Raw genomic sequence first — 19,844 nt, 5'->3', positions numbered from 1 at the left:
AGTATTCCTCTGACGTGTAAGGATTCGTCAGTAATAGAACAGCGGTATTTTACTGGGGACCGTGCCCCTGTAAAAAAGGTCTAGCGACACCCCTGATTGGTGCTCTATTATATGTTAATGACATTAATCAGGCAGCAACACAACACAGCATTTTATAAACGACGCTCCTGGTGTTCAACCAAGTTTGGGAAGTTTGAACATTGCAATCAGAACTTAAAGCCCAATTAATGGGCCACACCCAAAAATGTTTCAGCTCATATCTGTGGTTTATTTTCAATGATGTAATGAATCAAGTGTCTTCTAATAACAAATTACATGCAAATTGTACAAACAGTCAAAGCTGACCAAAAAGGGGGTTTAAAAAAAAAAAAAAATTTTCTTGCCGAATAAGAAATCAATTAGACCATTTGATTCTCCGAAGGATTCACTAGATAAAATCCTTAATCTGTTTGATTTTACAATTTCCTAGTTTCTTGTACCATTAAATATAATAGTATCATGTCTAGATAGAAATATGGGTATGTAAACTATATGCAGACTAAGTTATGAACAAAAAAATGCATTCTTATGAAATAAGTATAACAAAGTCTACACAAAGTTTTATACCACGAGGTCATATTTTATTGCTAAGAGCCATGCTACTAAGAAAATTAGTATCTGAGAACTTGACACACCTCTAAAAGGGACTGTGTTGGTATGATAGATTTTCTTGTTTTTGGCTGATCAGTTGTTTAGGTGGCTCTCCAGTGTATTAGATTTATTCTAACACATAAAATAAATTAGTTTGACCAAAGTTCTTGCAAGGAGTATAATTTATTGAAGGTAGTAGTGTATCACAGTTCTTCAGCAGTGATGTTAGCACGTTGGCCTTCAAAGAATCTTGTTGTCTGTGGGACAGAGTTTTATACTTAAATACAAAAAAGATAAAAACAATAGATATAGTACAGGATGACAGTACAATACAATACAGAAATTTCCTTAGGAACTAAATCCATTGGTTCTAATTGTATAAAGTTTGGTTACAGAGGCGTAGTCACAATGCAATCTTTTAGTATTATGCTGTTAACTACCTTTGAAACTTGAAAATGAAAGTGATGTGACGTGTAGACAAGTATGGTATTTGTAATTTGTGCTCTGCATTTGACCCTTCCAAGTGCACACACACAGCAATGAATAGTGAAAACACATACACATACACACACACACACACCCCGGGAAGACACACCCAGAGCAGTGGGAAGCCATTTTTACAGAGCAAATTTGGTCAAGGGCATCTCAGTCGTGGGTGTTGAATATGGAAGAGAGCACTGTACGTTAACTCTCCCCACCTACAATTCCTGCCGGTATAGAGACTTGAAACCGCGACCTTCGGGTTACAAGTCTGAAGTCACAACTGGGCCTAACTTGTCCTTGTAACTACTTCTGAATCAGTTCAATTTCTATCTCTAATGCAAAAACACAGAGGAGCCTGGATATAAGCCAAATCCAGCATAGAGGGGTTCAGTGAATGTGGTGTTGAATGTGTGTAAGTGTATGTCAGTGCTTTTTGTATCAGAGACACTGTAGAAGGACAGAGTGCCGGCCGACACGTCCAGATACACTCCTACTCTGTTAGAGGATGCAGGGGCTGGTATGTCAGTGCTTTTTTTATTGTGTAATGCAGAGAAATTGCTACTTGTGCAGTAAACAGTCCATGATTTTTCATTGTATCCAAGAAAACACTCATTACTGTTTCCTTTTCGCTTTATTCCTTTATATACCACTGCTATGTCAGCCACTCCACTCCATTCTGCTTCCCAGTAACAGCGTTCAGTCAGACTCTCTTTACATAAAACGTTACCATAGTAATCAAATCTCTCTGGATGATCAGGATATGACTGACGCTCTTTCACTCGAATCACTTTTTGATTCCCCTCGGACAGAGCGAGACGAGAGTCTGCTGTATTTTCATCCAGTGTGAGATAACAGTAATCTGTGGTTGAGAAAAAGCAGCAAGATCATTTATAGCATTGTATAATAAATGAGAATAAAAAAATACATAAAGTTTTCAGCTACAACTATCCCTGGATGAATAGTGATCCTGTCATCTACTCCCCTCTTTCTTTCTTTTTTTCTTTCTTTCTGCATGATTTTATTTACATATAAATGCACATCATGTTATGTATATCACAAGTAATCTGGTGTTTTGTATGTTTGGTTGAGTTTATTAAAACTTACATTTTTTCAGTCCTTGTTTGATTCTCCTTTCTCCTCCATGACCCAACCTATAGAAACCCATACACACACCACACTGATAAGTATGAAAGCATAACAGAATGAAATGATGTTGTATTCAATGCTTAGATATAAAACATAAAAAACAAAACAATGTACATTCATTGGCTCATTGCTTTATTTAAATTTTTCAACTCATCTTCATAAACTATATACTATTGTGAGCTGAAAACCTCACAATTTGACATGTGAAGTCCAAATTTCAATAAATACAATAGAATGGGAATAATACTTTAAAAACAGAGAAGCATGTTTTATGTTTAAGCTGTTAAACTCTGGGAAAGTTTTTAGTCCAAGCATCCAGTAAGCCGGGGTTACCTAAACTGGGGTTTGGGAACCCATGGGGTTTCTTGAGGGAACTGCAGGGGGCTTGTGAATAAACGCTGATAATTATTAAACATAAAAATATAACATTTAAATGAATTAATTGACACGGTCTGTGTCAGAGACGAACGACGGAGATGTGGATAATCTAAACAATCTTTAATAGATCCAAAAACATAGGGTATATCCACACAGGGAAAGGGAGAAGACACACAAACACAGCATAGCAGACCAGACAAAGGAGGAACATGCAACATACACAGACTGGAACTAAAATACACAGGGTGATTAGGACTAGAAACAAGACACACCAGAATCAAATGAACAATCAACGAGAGAGAGAAACTGGGTCACGGAGCACATGGAGAGGGAAAACACAACACAGACAGGCAATTTCCTGACATTAATAGGGTGAATGGAAATTAAACTGAAATCGCTTTATGGATTTTGTCTCTCTGCAAAATGTCTCTCTGAGTTTATCAAGGTTTTTTTTTTTTTTTTGAAGGAACAAACTGTATAGTCAAGTCAATGTGGTTGGTATAGTAGTTTCTGCAAGCACAAACCTCAGGTTTGAGATCTTCACAAAAGGAAGGAGATAATTTAAGGATCCTGCCCACTTTTGGAGCTCTCACTCCTTGGGGATCTCCAGTCTGCTGCAACACCCTTCTAGGTCTCATGTGATCTTTAAGTAGTATTTGACTTTGGTATCACAACTTGACTTATTTGTATTAAAAAATGCAGTATACTTTTTTTTTTCCCCTCACAGTTTTTGCTGTTTGTACTAGTTAGTTACATACATTGCTATTCTAGTTAAATTATTATTATTATTATTATTATTATTATTTACAATTGGAAATTGTGTTTTGGAATGTTTTTCATGTGTGCCTAGCCATTCTGAAATGTATATACAGCCTCATTTATAAAACGTGTATGCCCATATTTAATTATAACTTATGGATACACAATCCACGCTATGCAATGTTTAGATTTATAAAAAGTTATTTTATTTGGAAAAGTGCTTAATGTTGCAACACGCCATAATCAATCAAATGAACTTTACATTGACTCATACACTATTAAATACTGCAAGTAATTGGAAATCCGAGCAATTCTTGCCATTCGCCATTCTCAAGTAAAGGATTTGGACATTGACTGGTGCTCTATTATATGTTTATTTTTTATTTTTTTTTTTTTTTTTATAAAGCACAATAAAACAACGATGGTTGACCATTGTGCTGAACAATATAATTTAAAAAGAATCAAAATACATAAAAACGATAAAGACAAGACAAACAAATAATAATTAGACATAATAAACTCCTGTTGGCTCATACACTAAAAGCCTTCTCAAAGAGGGGTGGGCTTTAAACCTTGTTTTTAAAAAGAGATTCTGTTGCAATTGTTCTAATAGAGATTGGAAGACTATTCCACAATTTACGGCCGGCGATGGCAAAAGCCCAGTCGCCTTTTCTCTTCAGCCTAGATCTAGGGACCAATAAGAGTTTCTGATTCAATGACCTTAGACATCTAGCTGGGACTGTGTAAACTCAATATATGTTAATGACATTAATTAGGAGGCATTTACAAGCAGAGATCTGAAACTATTCAGCTCCACACAATTTAAAGATTATTTGCAATTTACAAATTTCACATTTGGAAGAGAGGTGTATGCAAGTTTTTTTGTGCATATGTCAATTTCTCTGAATCACACTTGAGAAATGACCTTAGATCAAATGTAGGATGGATTCTATGCAGCATTTTATAAATGAGGACCCTGGTGTCCTTTTGGAGTGTTCTTGGAAGTACACCTAAGTTTACCTTGACAAAAGCTTGTCTTTCAAATCATAGTATTAATTTTTTTTTTCCTAAATGTGTATTAAACAAAAAAAGTCACTTTTCACTCTATTTGAGCTTCTATTTGATGTGGGTTGAAGGTTAAAGAGTTAAATGTTTGTCATACTTGAGTATCTGCAGTTTATAGTTTGGATCCTGCAGTTTGTGGTTGAGCAGCTGGACTCCTGATTGTCCTGGGTGATTGTAGCTTAGATCCAGCTCTCTCAGGTGTGAGGGGTTTGAACTCAGAGCTGAAGACAAATAACCACAGCCTTCCTCTGTCACCATACAGCCTGACAACCTACAGATGGACAATGATTTGAAAGGTTAGCTCTGAAATCTTATTTTGACGGCAGAGAGCTAATAGTTATATTGTGTATTATGTATTAAATAGACCAAAATATTTAGGTCTAATTAAAATTATGCTTTTTACCAGTGAAACAGTGGGATATGTTCTGCTAGTTTCTGAAACATTGAAAGTGTGAGTGTGACTGTTCTTAATCATAACTTAAAACAGCCCTTGCATATTGTGCAAGTTCCGATTTACAGATATTTCAAGACTGACAGGTTTTTTTTATGCCCACAAAGTGTCGTCAAAATAACACAGTTAAACTACATTTCATAGGTGAACTGAAGAGATATTTTCCAAACGGTAAGGAAATTACTTTTACTAAATCATTCTGAGATCTTATACAAAAAGATCAAAGAATAACATGCTATTTATCTGTTGACCACAGGAGGTTCCATACTAATTTCTCCCTCATTCAGTGTCAATTTTATTTCACATTTCTGCTCTGTCTAAAGGTGTTATAAGAGATTTAAAGGTCCCTGTTACCTGACAAATATCACTCAAATAGGAGATCTGAAATATTACTCTTGTTTCTGTAATATATGCAGAGGTGGGAAGTCCAGGGGCCAAAGAGTAAAAGTCTTGCCATATTTTGGCTCCACCCATGAACTCAGCAGCTGATTTCACCAGAGGAGGAACCAAGTCATTCCTTCCAAGTCACAAACGAGTCTCAAGTTAAATCCCAAGTCCTCAAAGAGTTAAAGTTCATGAGATAATTAAGAGACTAATTAAATGATGATTGTGCATTAGTGATGGACACCTGCTGTTATTGAAAATTACAGAGGGTCAGATGTTGACGTTTTATTGGTTAAAATGATGTCACCATCATGGAGATCATTGTTTGATTTAGTTGTGCTCTTGACCCTTGACTTGTTGTGCTAAATCTCTCTCTGTAGCTCTGTATGTAGTGTTGTAGAGAAAAGAGAACAATGACATACAATGAACATATAATTGCTATGAGCTGGTTTGATTATATCCAAAAAAAAAAAAATTGTTTTTTCATATGTTTAGGTTTTGAATGATCATCCCAGTGAAACTACAGCACACAAAATAAATACTGCTCTAATATTTACAGGGAATGAATTTTAAATCTGTGTGACACATATAGAAATTTGACCTCCAGTGGTTTTTAGACACACACAGATATCAAGAACCAGCATATGAATCTCAACAATGGTGACAATCAACAAAATGCTTCATGGGTTAGACCAGATGAGCTGATGAAATGAACACTACTGAGTGTTTGTATAATAGGATGACCAAATGTGCCATTTTCCCAGGACACGTCCTGGCCAGGATTTCTATATTGCTTAAAATATCCAGGTTTTGGCTTTGGTTTCCTGTTTTCATACTTAATGAAGGTAATGATCGTTTGACCAATAACATGCAGACATTGTAACGTAATCGATCCCAATCGTGGTGCATGAGAAGGTGGGATCTACAGAGAATGGTCAAAGCAATGCAAATACGTGTACATATTAGTGTTCGACTTGAAGCAGCACTGAGCAGACTAGGGATGGTAAGATTCACCGATTTGCATCGGTGCATCGGCATAAAAGCTTACAATGCGATGCATCGATTTAAATAAGCGTGCATCGGATACAGTTGGCATTTGTATTGCGATGCATCGTTTCTAACATATCTGCGTTGGTAAAAAACGATTTATTCATATATAATTATTAGTAGACGCGCTATTCTTTTACTATTTATAAAGCGACCAATATTTTGTTATGTAACTTTTAGATTGATTTCTCCTTTCTGAACTGTTGCGAAAGCGCGTTCTCTCATCACCACTGCAGCTGCTACATGATTATGACGCATCACAACAACACTACGGAGACCGAGAGGTGTCCTCCTGAGAGTTACCACCTAGAACGGATTAAACATGGCAGACTCTGAACTCTTTCCTTCTTCCACCAAGTCATTTTAAATCCAGTGTTTGGAAACACTTTTGGGTTTTAATAAGCGAGATGGAAATCTTGACAAAACCCATGCAAATTTGTAAAATGTCACGCGGCTATAAAATATACAGGCAGTACGACTAATTTAACAACACACTTGAAGCACCGACACAATGTGAGTGCAGGAACTGCAGCAGAGACTCCCTCCCCTTCGGAATCAGCTGTTGCTAGTACTAGCAGCTGTGGTACCGCTAGCAGGACGCCGGGTGAGCAAACAATTACAACTTTTTTTTCAGCTCTGGCTGTCAGCTCTGCTCGTTCCAAAGCAATAACCGACGCGATCGCCTTTTTTATTCGTAAAAAGACATTCAGCCTTACAGCGTTACAGAGAACGAAGGATTCCAGTACCTCCTCCACGTCTTGGAGCCAAGGTACCACATACCAAATAGAAAGCTATTTACTGAGAAACAAATCCCTGCTTTGTATGACAAAGTTAGACGAGAGATAGCCGAGTCACTAAGCAATGCCCAACGACTTGCAATTATGGTTGATGGCTGGACCTCTTGTGCCAAGGACTCTGTCCTTGTACGTATCTGTCACAGCACACTATATTGACGATGAGTGGGTTTTGCAAAACCACGTTCTTCAGACTAGAGAGTTCAATGAGGCTCACACAGGGAATTATCTAGCAGTTTTACTGCAGAACGTTTGCCGCGAGTGGAACATCAACATCAAGGACACAGCGTTGGTCACGGATAATGCAAAAAATATGATGCTGGCCAGAGTTGGTGCAGAAATGGACCCCCATGTGTGATGCATCGCGCACACACTTAATCTGGCCTCTCAAAAAATCCCTTAAACTGGACAGAGTGTCTGAGCTTTTGGTGAAAGTGAGGAAGGGGTGGTAAACATTTTTGCACAGAAGCCCAAAAGCAACTGAAGTTCTGCGTGAAATGCAGGCCCAGTTACACCTGCCAAACCACAAGCTAATCCATGATGTTTCCACAAGATGGAACAGTTCCCTTGACATGTTGGAGCATTTTTGGGAGCAACAGCCTGCTGTGTTGAACACCCTGCTGTCAAAGCAGACAAAGAGAAGTGAATGCATGGCCAGCCTGACAGAGGAAGACTTGGCAATAATTCAAGATGTCATCAAATTGATGTCTCCACTGAAAGTGGCAGCTACGCTCCTCAGTGAGGAAAAAAAACCCACCATCTCAATGATCTCCCCAATTCAGGCCAAATTAAAGAGACATTTCCAGCCAGATGATAGTGATCTACCAGTAATTTCCCAGATGAAGGAGCGATTCAGGCAGGACTTTGACGGCCGCTACACATATCTCCAAGTCCTCCTCCACTATGCCTCAGCCCTTGATCCACGCTTCAAAGACCTGGCTTTCCTGGATGGCAATGACACCAAGGACATGATATTCACGAAGCTAATAGGAGAGGTGGTGAAGATGGATGAAAAGGTAAGAAGAATATACTCAGTATACTATGTCTGTCTGTCTGTCTCTCTCTCTCTCTCTATCTCTCGTACCCATTTGTTACTTTTATTTATTTGTGTCTTAAATTATGTCTATTTTAAGAAAATCTAACAGTCTCTGGATTATAATAATTATTGTCAGGCAGGGAGCACAATGAATGAGGACCAGACAGCTGAAAACAGGTTGGTAACAGGAGCCCCCACAGAGAGGAAGAGACAGGTTTGCTATGTTCTGATGGGAAGTTAGGAACTCTTGCAAAAGTTATATACTCAGTATACTGTATGTTGATTTGAAGATGCATGTGTTATTATGGTCTAGTTTTGTATGTCACATTTTTTTGTAGTATAGTATTGACTGATATAATATTTCTGAACATTCCCTTTTCTCTTCTGCTCCTAGAAAATGTTCCTCCCAAGAAGAAAACGGCCTTGGACCAGATGTTTGGCGATTTCCACACTGAGAGACCACAGACGGCAAAGAACGCAAGGGAGAGAGCTAAGGAGGAAATTTTAAATTACAGAGGGAGGGATTCTTTAAGTCTGAGTTGTGACTTGCTGCAGTGGTGGAAAAAACAAGGGGATCTTCCTCTGCTTTCAGCATTGGCAAAGAGCTATCTCTCCATCCCAGCTACAAGTGTTCCCTCTGAAACTGTTTAGCACAGCTGGAGACATAGTTTCTGCACAGCGCAGTTTGCTTCATCCTGATCATGTAGATCAACAGATTTTCCTGAAGAAAAACCTTAAAGTAGGACATTTAAGCTAATCTGGTTTACAGCAGTCTGTAACTGCCAATACTAGTTTTTCTTCTATATATATATATATTTACATTTTTGTTTACCTGTTTGTGAAAGGTTTTTATTTGTATTGCTTATGTTAAAAAAAACCAGCCACCTGCTTTCTGCTCACTGAGTTAGCCTGCTGAAATCACATTAGCCTGCTGGCAAGTTACAGAACATTTCTTTATATGTTTTATTTATCCCTGAGCAGCATTCTTAAATTGTTTCAACCTGGTTAAATGTGTGAGCTGTTAAAAGTAACTAGAGACAAGGACAGGAAAAGAATGTCTGTTTTTTACCGTCTTCAAATCTTTTGGTTTTGTAAAAAAACTAATCTTTTTGTTTGTGAAAGAGCCATGTGTAAAAAGTCAGATGGCACTTAAGATACTTTAAGATAAGATTTCTGTCGGCAACAAAATAAAATAAAAAAGTTAAATATCTACATATTGAATTGCACAGCATATATTTTTTTTTCTCCATTGCATCGTATATTTACACTGAATCACATCATGTTGAATCGAATCGAAATCATATCGCACCGCATTGTAATAGCAGTGAATCGTATCGCATCATATCGGTAGCTGCCTATATATATCTTTAATGTATCGCATCGTTGGCTATGCATCGAGATGCGTATCACATCGGCCTCAGTTATGGAGATGCACATCCCTAGAGCAGACCGATCGGTGTATGACATCAAAGTACGGTACTTTGTCATACAACAATTGGTCTGCGCAGCGCAAACAAAACCAAAACGTGGATATTTTAGGCAATATAGAAATCCTGGCCAGGACGAGTCCTGGGAAAATGGCACATTTGGTCATCCTATTGTATAATCTACACTACAGATAGAATGTTCCAGCTGTTCACAAACCTCAGTATCTCCAGCTGACAGTTAGGACTCTTCAGTCCATCAGAGAGTAGCTTCACTCCTAAGTCCTGCAGGTCATTATTACTCAGATCCACCTCTCTCAGGACACAGTTTGAGGATTGAAGAGCTGATGACAAACTCTCACAACACTGAGCAGTGAGATTACAGCCAGAAAGACTATGAAAAGAAAATTAATCCTTAACCTTACAACATTTTTTTTCCAAATTATTACATTTTGAAATTAAACATGATATTAATTCTTGAGAACAACATAAATTATTCCTTTCAGAGAGAATAATGCTGCTCTGCAGGAACATTTTACTCATTTTAATACTCACATGGCTTTTCTGCAGTTGATCACAGCTGGTATCAGTCTTCTTCTCCCCTCATCTGATGTATTGTATTTCATGAGGTCCAGTTCATCCAGCGGCTCCTCTGACATCTGAAGCATGTAGGAGATTGTTGAGCAGTGACCAGGAGAGAGTTTCTTCTCTGATTGTTTGTCTGATTTCCACAAACTCCGAATCTCTCTGAACAGAGTCTGATCTTTCACTTCCAGCAGACAGAGGAACAGACTGATGGACTGACCAGCTGAGAGACGATAACGATCATCTTTGATCTTCTCTTTAATGTACTGTGTGGCTCTCCTGATGCTTTCTGAGCTGTTCTCTGTGTGTGTCAGTAGATCCTGTAAGAGTCTCTGATTGGACTCCAGTGAGACACCCAGCAGGAACCGCAGGAACAGATCCAGGTGTCCATTCTCACTCTCAACAGCTTTATCAACTGTATTTTTTATAATGCTATAAATTAAATCAAAAAACTTAAGGGTATCAACATTTTTTATTACATGGCAGTAAAACAGATAGAAAGCAGCGAGAAACTCCTGAATGCTCAGATGAATGAAGCTGTAGACTTTCCTCTGATGAATCACAGATTCATCCTTAAAGATCTCAGTGCAAATCCCAGAATACACTGAGGCGTCAGTGACGTCTATGCCGCTCTCAGTCAGGTCCTCCTCATAGAACATCACATTGCCCTTCATCAGCTGTTTGAAAGCCACTTCAGCAAGTTTCACAATCACTTCTCTGTTGGACTGCATGAGTTTCTCCTGGATCCTCTCTCTTCATACTTCTGGTTTCCTCATGTTGATCTTGAATCAGCAGGAAGTGGATGTACATTTCAGTCAGAGTTTGAGGATTTCTGCACTCAGATCTCTTCCAGGAGCTTCTGAAGCACAGTGGATGAGATCAAGCAGAAGACGGGGATGTGGCACAATGATGTGGAGGCTTCTGTGCTCTTCTGATGTGTGAGATGATTCTGCTGGCTTGATGCTCATCACTGATTCTCTTCCTGAAATATTCCTCCTTCTGAGGATCATCAGTGAATCCCTGATTTCTGTCAGACGGTGGATGTATTTTGGAGGGCGATCTGATTGGCTGCTGCTGGTCTGGAGGTGATCCAGATGATAGCAGAGGGAAGCAGCTCACCTTTCATGAGCTTTGACATCAACCCAGCCACTGATGAAGTCTTTAGTCACCTCACAAACTTTCTGAGCGTCTGCAAACATCAGTGTGTGATTCTGCTTTCATCCAGACCATCAAAGATGAACACAACTTTTACACTCCTCATAAACTCTGTGAGTCCAGATCTTGAAGTGCCGGATGAAAGTCCAGCAGAAGTCTGTGAAGACTGTACTGGATGCTCTCGGATCAAGTTCGCAGCTCTCGAAATGGAAGCACAAACATGAAATCTACATCCTGATTGGCTTCTTTCCCTCTGCCCAGTCCAGAATGAACTTCTGCACAGAGACGGGTTTTTTTTTCCGATTCCAGCGATGCCTTTAGTAAGAACAGTCTTGATCTGCTTCTTCTCCTCACATCCTGCTTCAGCTGAGGCTTTAAAGATGTCATTGCAGTCGATTGGAGTGTCTTGTGAGTGTTGTGTTCTGGCTGTTTTCTCCCATCTGTAAAACCTCATGTTCTTCATCCACTCCTTCTCTCTACTCCCTTCTATGATGTAGACCGTGTGTAGATCCTGTTCAGGAGGGTTTGATTCTCTTGGAGTTTGCTTCCCTCAAATAGTCTCTCGTACTTGTTTCTTAATGCCTGGTTTTGTGCTGGTCCTTGACTCTCTGCAAGTCTCCAGTCTCCTGCTGCATGTTTCTGCAGGACTGCCTTTAGTTTGTTTCTGCCTAATGTGATTCTGATAGTGGGATGCAGAGGATGGCACAGACCTGATCATCTCATGTTTATCCCCACTGCTGAAAAAATGAAAGAGAAAATAAAGATAATGACTGTTGGAGACCAAGCAGAAACCATATTGAAACACCGGATATGGTTTTAAAAACTCTTCATGCTGCACTCCAGTAAAGTGCATGTGTTGGCATATATGTAGTACACGTAATGTTATTTCATTACTTTAAAAATACTAAACTAAACAAGATGCACTAACAGTAAATAAGCAAGTACATGTTTATAACTAACAGAGAGTCAGAGGGTCACTGCCACCACCTGAATTCTGGAGGTTTCTTCATGGATCATGTTACTCTTCACAGACACAACACCAACTGGTGTTCTGGAGACTCTGAACTCTGTCTCTTCCTGATGATAACAAAATGCAAACATAATGGGATTTTTACATACATACTGCATATCTTAAATGCAACTGCATATTTACATTTACAATTTATTTAACAGATGCTTTTATTTCAGGTGACGTTACAAATAAATACAGTTAAACAGGAAGTGATCTAGTGATAGGGTCTGGAAAGAGATTTCTGCCTATGCCTTGAAATGTCCCTGTCTGTCATTGTGAAGATTTGGGAAAATGATTCTGTCTCTCTGGTGTTGGTAATCACAAACAAGGACTCATCACTCAATGATGAAAGGCTTCTGGAATGCATTGCCTACATCAATCTGGATAAAATAATCTGACAATGATAAAATTGGTGCTGTGCCTTACCTGAGGTCAAAGGACACTGTTGCATCACTTGGATACAGAGGGGGAAATTGCTTATGTACATCTCACTCATAGACACACAGCTTGATCCAGGAGGTGGAGAACTCATTTTAGAGGCAGTGCTCTCATCTTTTCTTTTTTCATGGGCAACTCATTTTAGAGTCAGTGCCTCTTTAAAAAAAGAGGAGATTGATGGCAGGCTTTTACATACAAAGACAAAGTTTAAAAATAGTAAAAAAACAAGAAGTTAAACTGGCAATCTTCACAAACAAAGAAAATATAACATAATCTATAGACAAAAATATAAATATGTACAAGAAACTGACAATGTATGCAGTAAGAACTGCAGTTTTGTGTTGTACATCTATACAGCTATGAGAAATTTTTTCTGTAGTTAAATGTTTTTTCAAATCTGGTTCATGGGAACCTCACTGTTCTGCACATTTTGGGTCTCTTTTCTGACACATTCATACCGCCTTTTCCACTGGGGGTGGGTTGAAGGCCAGAGCCCATTGTGGGAACTGTGGTTGTGCTTTTTGCACTCAAAAAAGTCCTTGGTGCCCGTGCCCAGATCCTGGTTCTGAAACCAGCCCTGAAACCTTGCTGGTCATTGAACAAAGGAACCTATGATGTGAATAGGGGCGGAGCTACAAATACAGACCACAGGTTGGAAAGCATTTTTAAAAAGCCGTCAGAGTCAGTTCAGCAGTTGTCAGCAGAAGACACGAACACTCTCCTTTCCGCAAGAGATACCAAGCAATTCTGGTCACATGTTGTGGATGTCAGAGGGTTTCGACTCCCCTGAAGTGGAAACGCAATGCCAGTTCGAACGAGTGTTACTCTTGGCTGAGCACTGCTGCAGCTGAGTTCATGGAGCTCCTCAGCTAATGAGCTAATAATCTGAATGCAGGTGCAATTGATATAGTCAAGACCAGACCTTTAGACCAAAAAAAAAAGACCAAGACCACATCAAGACCAGAGGTGTGTCAAGACCAAAACCCAAGACTAAGGCCAAGACCATTCAATAGTGATGGTTAATGTGGATAATTAAGTGTTTAATCAGTGATGATTGAGACATCTGCTGTTAACAAGCAGAATCACTGAAGTAAAGCGAAAGAACTACAACTTATTTCCAACACAGCCTTAGGATGAAACTGAAATAAAACATCAATTGTTATAGCAAAAGTTCCAAGAAGAAAAACTGATCTGATATTCAGTCATCACGTCGTGGCCTGCTCTTCCCTGCTTTTCGTTAATTGTTACCATTGTTTGTGGTTCATACGCTTAATCTTGACATCTGTGTGGAGTCTGCATAACAACTTCAAAATTTTAAAAATAAAGCAGGACACAATTTAATGCGGTTTATATTCTAGGACTACTACAACAAAGTGAAATTCTTAATCTGAATAATGATCTTAGAGATCAGCCTCTGAATGAGATCATTGAATCAGGACACATGATTGAATCCTCAATAAGTAACCATCACCATTCAATTAGTTTGTTTTTGCACAACTTTTGCTATAACAAATGTGCTTCATAAACACACAATTACATCAGCCAGCTTGCAGGCTTGTTTGCAGGGCAGATACTCTTCCCACTTTATAATTTCAACACTCATCAATACATTTCCCCCTCTCCATGGTACAGAGACTTGCTCTTTTAAAGAGTAGTGAACAACCTCCTTCTTGTCTCTTGATTCTGGTGACCTTGGCCTTCAAATCCTTTTGAGACCTGAGGTTTCTGCTTTTAATACTGTTTGCCATTCTGTACTTCTATTTCGTTTATCTCAATATAACATAAACTCATATCTTCATTCAAATCTTTTAGAGAGGCAACAATTCATTAGCACTGATGAACACAAATCTCATTCTGTCACCTTTTCCCATGGAGTGGATCTGTCAAGGATCTGTCTTTGTTCCACTTCCATTTTTAATCTACATGCTACCTCTGGGTCAGATTAAGCAGTGACACATTCTAAATTTCCATAGTTAAGCCATGATATGCAAATTTATTTTACTGCACAGTCCAATTCAGATTTTCTACCTTTTCTTTAACATCCTGCTAACATGATATCAAATCATGGAAGCCTCAGAATTTCCTAAAATTGAATACTAAGAAAATTAAAATTCCGTTAATAGGCACTAAATTCCTTGTCTCCTCCAAACTTGACTTCTCCATTAGCATCGACTGAGTTATAGTCCATCCCTCCCCTACTATACGCAATCTCTGTGTCCTGTTTGATCCCAAATTATGTTTTGAACCCCATAGTAACCAGTTTGTTAAGTCCTGTTTTTTCCATCTTTGCAACTGTCTGCTTACAACCCTCGCTAAATTACAAAGATGTTGAAATTGTTGTTCACACGTTTATACATTTGCGTCTGGATTATTGTAACTCCCTGTTTTATGGCCTGCCCAACAAAGTTTTCAATCGTTTGCAGCTACTCCAAAATTCAGCCGCTCAGGCCCTTACATATACCAAAAAAATCAGCTCATATGACCCCTGATTTACAGCAATTATTGGCTCCCCCCGTTATCAGTTGCATTCAGTTTAAGATTCATGTTCTTGCTTTCAAGGCTCGTCATGGTTCAGCACATTCTTCCCTCTCTGAATTAATTCACCTCTATGCCCCTGCTCGTACTTTGACATCAAGCTCTGAGAATTTACTTGCAGTACCCAAGATCAGACTATCTAAGTGTTGGTGGTCGGGCTTTCAGCATTTCGGCTTCTAAGCTCTGGAACAAACAACCACAAAACCTCTGTGCTGTCTCATCACTTCAGATCTTTAAAACTGCTCTCAAAACTCACTTACTTACAATTTGCTTTGCTAAATGATCGTCTGCCTTTATGCTCTATGTCTTGCTTTCATAAAAAAAGCATTTAAATGTCCTATTTTAATAGATTTCGATTAATAATACAAATTAACAACAAATGAATAATACTTAGCATAGTAGCAAGTGCAATTACCAGATACTTCACACTTCAGACCTACAGTCTATAACAGTTAATATTATAGAACGACAATCTGAGAAAGTCTGAGTAAATATCACTTAAATCATAGACGTTTCTGTCATTTTGGTCAGATATTGCCACATTAAACTGTCGAAATAAAATGATCCGAGTTTGAAATTCCATGCAAAGGAAAGTATAAACAGCAGCTTATTTTATATACCTACATGGTTTTATGAAGAAAAAGATTTAAACTTACCAAAAAAAACCTCTTTCCAACAACCAGTAAGGTCTTGAAGGCACGAAATGGCGTCTATTCCTCCACTTTTACTTTCGATTCAGGAAACCTGTTCAAATAAGTCTTTGTTCTCCCTCTAGTGGTGCAGAGCAGAATCACATTCACATTCTGCGGTCAGCACTGTGTATATTGTTCCTCAGTATATTGCATTATGCAAACTTAATTGTATAAATGTACAGTTGCAATGTCCCCACATGCACCTAAGATTTTTATACATCATTTACTTATAAATGCTGTCTTTTTTGTTGTTGCTGTTCACATACACTATCATATAAACAGCCACTCAAAAAGCTCTATTATTATTATTATTAAATTGTTATCTGATGTTTAAATGAGGTGCTGGGCAAAATATGGGGTGGAGAGAATGTACTTTATGTATTAAATTAAATTTCAAACTATGTTATTGTCATGATTGTTTTTAGAAACAGTATAGAAACATGCACAAATGTAATGCATAATAATTTATCATTTAATTATAAAATAATTAATTAATAGCTTTTCATCAACTCACGAACCCTGAACCCCTGTTTGAAACCTATAGACATTGGTTGATGTATTAAGCATATCAGAATATTCTCTATAATTATTTATAATTATATAATTTTACCTCAGTGAGACATTTGAAAACAGTCAAAATCATGGAAGATAAAGTAATAATAATAATAATAATAATAAATAATAATAATAATAATAATAATAATAATATATATATATACTATATATATATATATATATCTATATATATATATATATATATATATATATGATATATAGTAATAAAAAGTTATTAACTACATGAGTAAGAAGCGTTTTAAGACATTGTTATGGTGGAAAAAGTGGGAAATAAAGTGTCTAACGTTTTGTTTAATGGTTAGGTTTAACGGTAAAGTGCAGTGGTGGGGAATAAATAATTTTTTTTGTTTGTTTGTTTGTTTTAAAGTTGATATCTGGGGGCTTGCAGTAATATAGTGTTAATTGCTGTCTTTTATAAAGTCCCACCGCCTGTAGTCAATGCTCAAAAACCTCCCAAACATGAAAAATAAATAAATAAATAAATAAATAATTAATAAATAAATAATAAAGTAGACACAAGGGCATTGTCTCGCCCAGCAAACCCCCTGAAAAAAAAAAGTCTACTTCAAAAGGAGATATTTTATTTAACAGAAATCCCTTTTCTAAAACTACAACGAATGACTCGTTTGGAGTAAAACGCATATTTTCTGGGATTTGTGATATCACAAAGATCGACGAATGGGACGAGACCTGGTTGAGCTGCACTAGAGAAGACAGCGAGTCTTATATCACGATGTCGGAGACACGCTAGTGTTCCCAAGGCAGATGAGCTTAGAAAGTTTACAATCATCCGGTTTTAAAAATCGTTGCTCTAATTGATTTGATTTTGAAGCCAATATTTACACTGAAGCTCGCAACAGGCTGCTATGGTAACATTTCCGACCAGAGCACCGAGTGCTGCCAATCACAACAACAGACTGGCCCAGCTAACCAATCACAGCGCATTTCATATTTTCAGAAGTGCAGCCTTCATTTGATACAGGAACTATTCGAGACGTTTCATGCCAGGACTGGGGAGAGAGGTGTTGTAATAATGTCAAAATATGTGAAAATAATGTGGTTTATATTGAACAAAGCCTAAGATATTAGAGTTCTGTTCTAGTACACCCCCAAAAACAAATCGAATAAAAAGACCTTGTTAAAAGAGCATAATAGGGACCCATTTAAAAACGGAAGAAAGAACAACATCCAGTTTATATAAAAAATACCGGTATGGTGTTGGACAGTAACTCTTCCTCCAGAGGTTGAATCCACACTTAAGAGTGGTTAAAATTAACAATGAAGCAGTGTTAAAGTTAATGAGATAATTAAGTGGATTAATTGAGTGATGATTGGCCATTAGTGAAGACACATGATTTTTTACAAGCAGAATCACTGAAGGAAAGAGTCACTATCCATATTCTTTCCTTCAGTCACTTGACAGTCACTTTTGCTCCCCGTTATGTGTGGTTTTGTAGGTATTGTGCTTGCAACTGAACTTTAAGCCTCCTGCTGCTTCTGTTGTCTCCCATCCTTACAAACAATCTCCAGACTTGCCATCCCTTAAGTTTTGACAAGTTTGGCTATTCAATATTGCTGTTGTTGTTGCTTTTTTAACTCTAGACGGGGTGCGAGTCTCTAGGCCATTACATACTTTGAGTCAATTTTTTTCTCCTGGGGGCTGTGATGATAAAACGCATAATATGTCATCTATAAATTGCGCTTTTTCATCTGTAGAGAATCTTTTTCCTTTTTCCCCCAATATTTGCATGGTTACAATATCAATTGTTGGTCCGTCACTTGTGGAGCCAAAGAGTCGAATTCAGCTCAACCCAAATCAAACACACCTGAACATGCTAATCAAGGTCTAAGTGTCTACTACTAGAAAGCAACAGGCAGGTGAGTTTAATCAAGGTTGACATAAAGGCTTTGCAGGACTGGTGGCTCTCCAGGACCAACATTGGCCACCCTGCCCTAGGCGGTGTGACCCAACATAGCGCCCCCTTACGTTGTAAGGTCCTGTTATAACCCCTGCAGTGGTAACAGGCTAGGCCTGCTCTCTCCTCTATCGCTTTCCTTTGTTGGTTTGTTTTTTGATTTATTCTGTTTTGTTTGTATCAGAATGAACACACACAAAGTGCACGTGAGCATCTCTCAGAATGTGAGTTGTGTGTGTCCAATATGTAGCCTACTGCTATTCCAAAAAGGCATAAATGATGACCCCCGTTGAGCATATCTAAATTAAAAAAGTATCCTGTGCAATGAATGCCCCGTGATTTCTCTGTATTTAGCTTCAACCATAACACTTCATGCGAGTTTATAATCTTATTCAATATTGCATGTGTGTTTGTGTGTGTAAATCGCAGCAAGCAAAATACGTCTGTCTCTAACACACACACCATATGCAGAAAAAAAACTAAGCTCAGAATCATTTCTTAAATTTTCAGTATCATTGAAGAGCCAAAATTAGATGGATGTTGTATTCAATGTATGCTTTTTGCTGAGCTGTTTTTTTTTTTTTTTTTTTTTTGCTAGAATTTTTTCGTGTATATCTAAAAGTTAAAAGTTGTTAAAAATATTTGAAAATATCAATTAAATATTTTCCATCCTATTTGGGTAGTTTAATAAAATTTTAATCAAGTCATAAAAAAACAAAATATCCTGTCTGGACATCATCTTTTGGCCACCTACTGTACATCAGGGACTTAATGTCCTAATTTCCTGTAGAAATACATGGATTTAAGTGTGGCACATATAATGGCAAAATCTGAATAATAGATCAAAAGCCTACTGATTAATGGGAATTGATAGTGATGATTGTTGTCCAATTAATCAATCTAATAATCATTAGTTGTATCAAAATAACCGTTTTGTGTAGCACTAGTAAAAGTGCAATCTTCAACAGTTCTTCAATTGTGTCTTAATATAATTGAAATTCTTCTTGATCATTTGTGTTGAGTCCTTCCTCAGCACATCCTTTCTCTGCGGGCAACTTTCCTACCACTTTTTAAGCAGACTCTCGGTGACTCCCACTGCTCGAGGGAAGCCCACACTCAGTCCTCCAGTAGATCCACCTTCTTCATTCTGTCTTTTCAGCCTGATCTCACTTCTTCAGCTCATTCGCTGCCTGGGTGAGCATCATGATGGGAGCTGCTGTAATCTCTGATCCACCAAACATCTGCTTAACTGGATCCACAACACTAACACCAACCAGGAGAGCAAGAGCATTGACTCCTACAAGTGTTCACTCCTTTATGGTCCTGATAACCAAATTA

General features: G+C 38.0%; 1 protein-coding gene and 1 long non-coding RNA gene across 2 annotated transcripts; both read right to left on the bottom strand.

Annotated features, from left to right (window-relative positions):
- Positions 1 to 794: 794 nt before the first annotated feature.
- Positions 795 to 10,992, bottom strand: LOC122146486 (NACHT, LRR and PYD domains-containing protein 3-like). The gene is made up of 5 exons (XM_042765466.1): positions 10,153 to 10,992; positions 9,818 to 9,991; positions 4,559 to 4,732; positions 2,218 to 2,264; positions 795 to 1,972 (listed from the first exon to the last, which is right to left on the bottom strand). Exons 1-5 carry the CDS (start codon positions 10,911 to 10,913, stop codon positions 1,446 to 1,448), a joined length of 1,683 nt encoding a protein of 560 aa, XP_042621400.1. The 5' UTR covers positions 10,914 to 10,992; the 3' UTR covers positions 795 to 1,445.
- A 1,393-nt stretch (positions 10,993 to 12,385) lies between these two features.
- Positions 12,386 to 16,044, bottom strand: LOC122146479. Its single transcript, XR_006161012.1, has 3 exons — positions 15,979 to 16,044; positions 12,776 to 12,972; positions 12,386 to 12,414 (listed from the first exon to the last, which is right to left on the bottom strand). It is a non-coding gene; the product is annotated as an uncharacterized LOC122146479 (long non-coding RNA).
- Between the last annotated feature and the right edge of the window lie 3,800 nt (positions 16,045 to 19,844).

Source organism: Cyprinus carpio, chromosome A1, assembly GCF_018340385.1.
Source record: "Cyprinus carpio isolate SPL01 chromosome A1, ASM1834038v1, whole genome shotgun sequence".
NCBI classification, from domain to species: Eukaryota; Metazoa; Chordata; class Actinopteri; order Cypriniformes; family Cyprinidae; genus Cyprinus; species Cyprinus carpio.
This window is presented reverse-complemented; position numbering and strand designations above follow the sequence as displayed.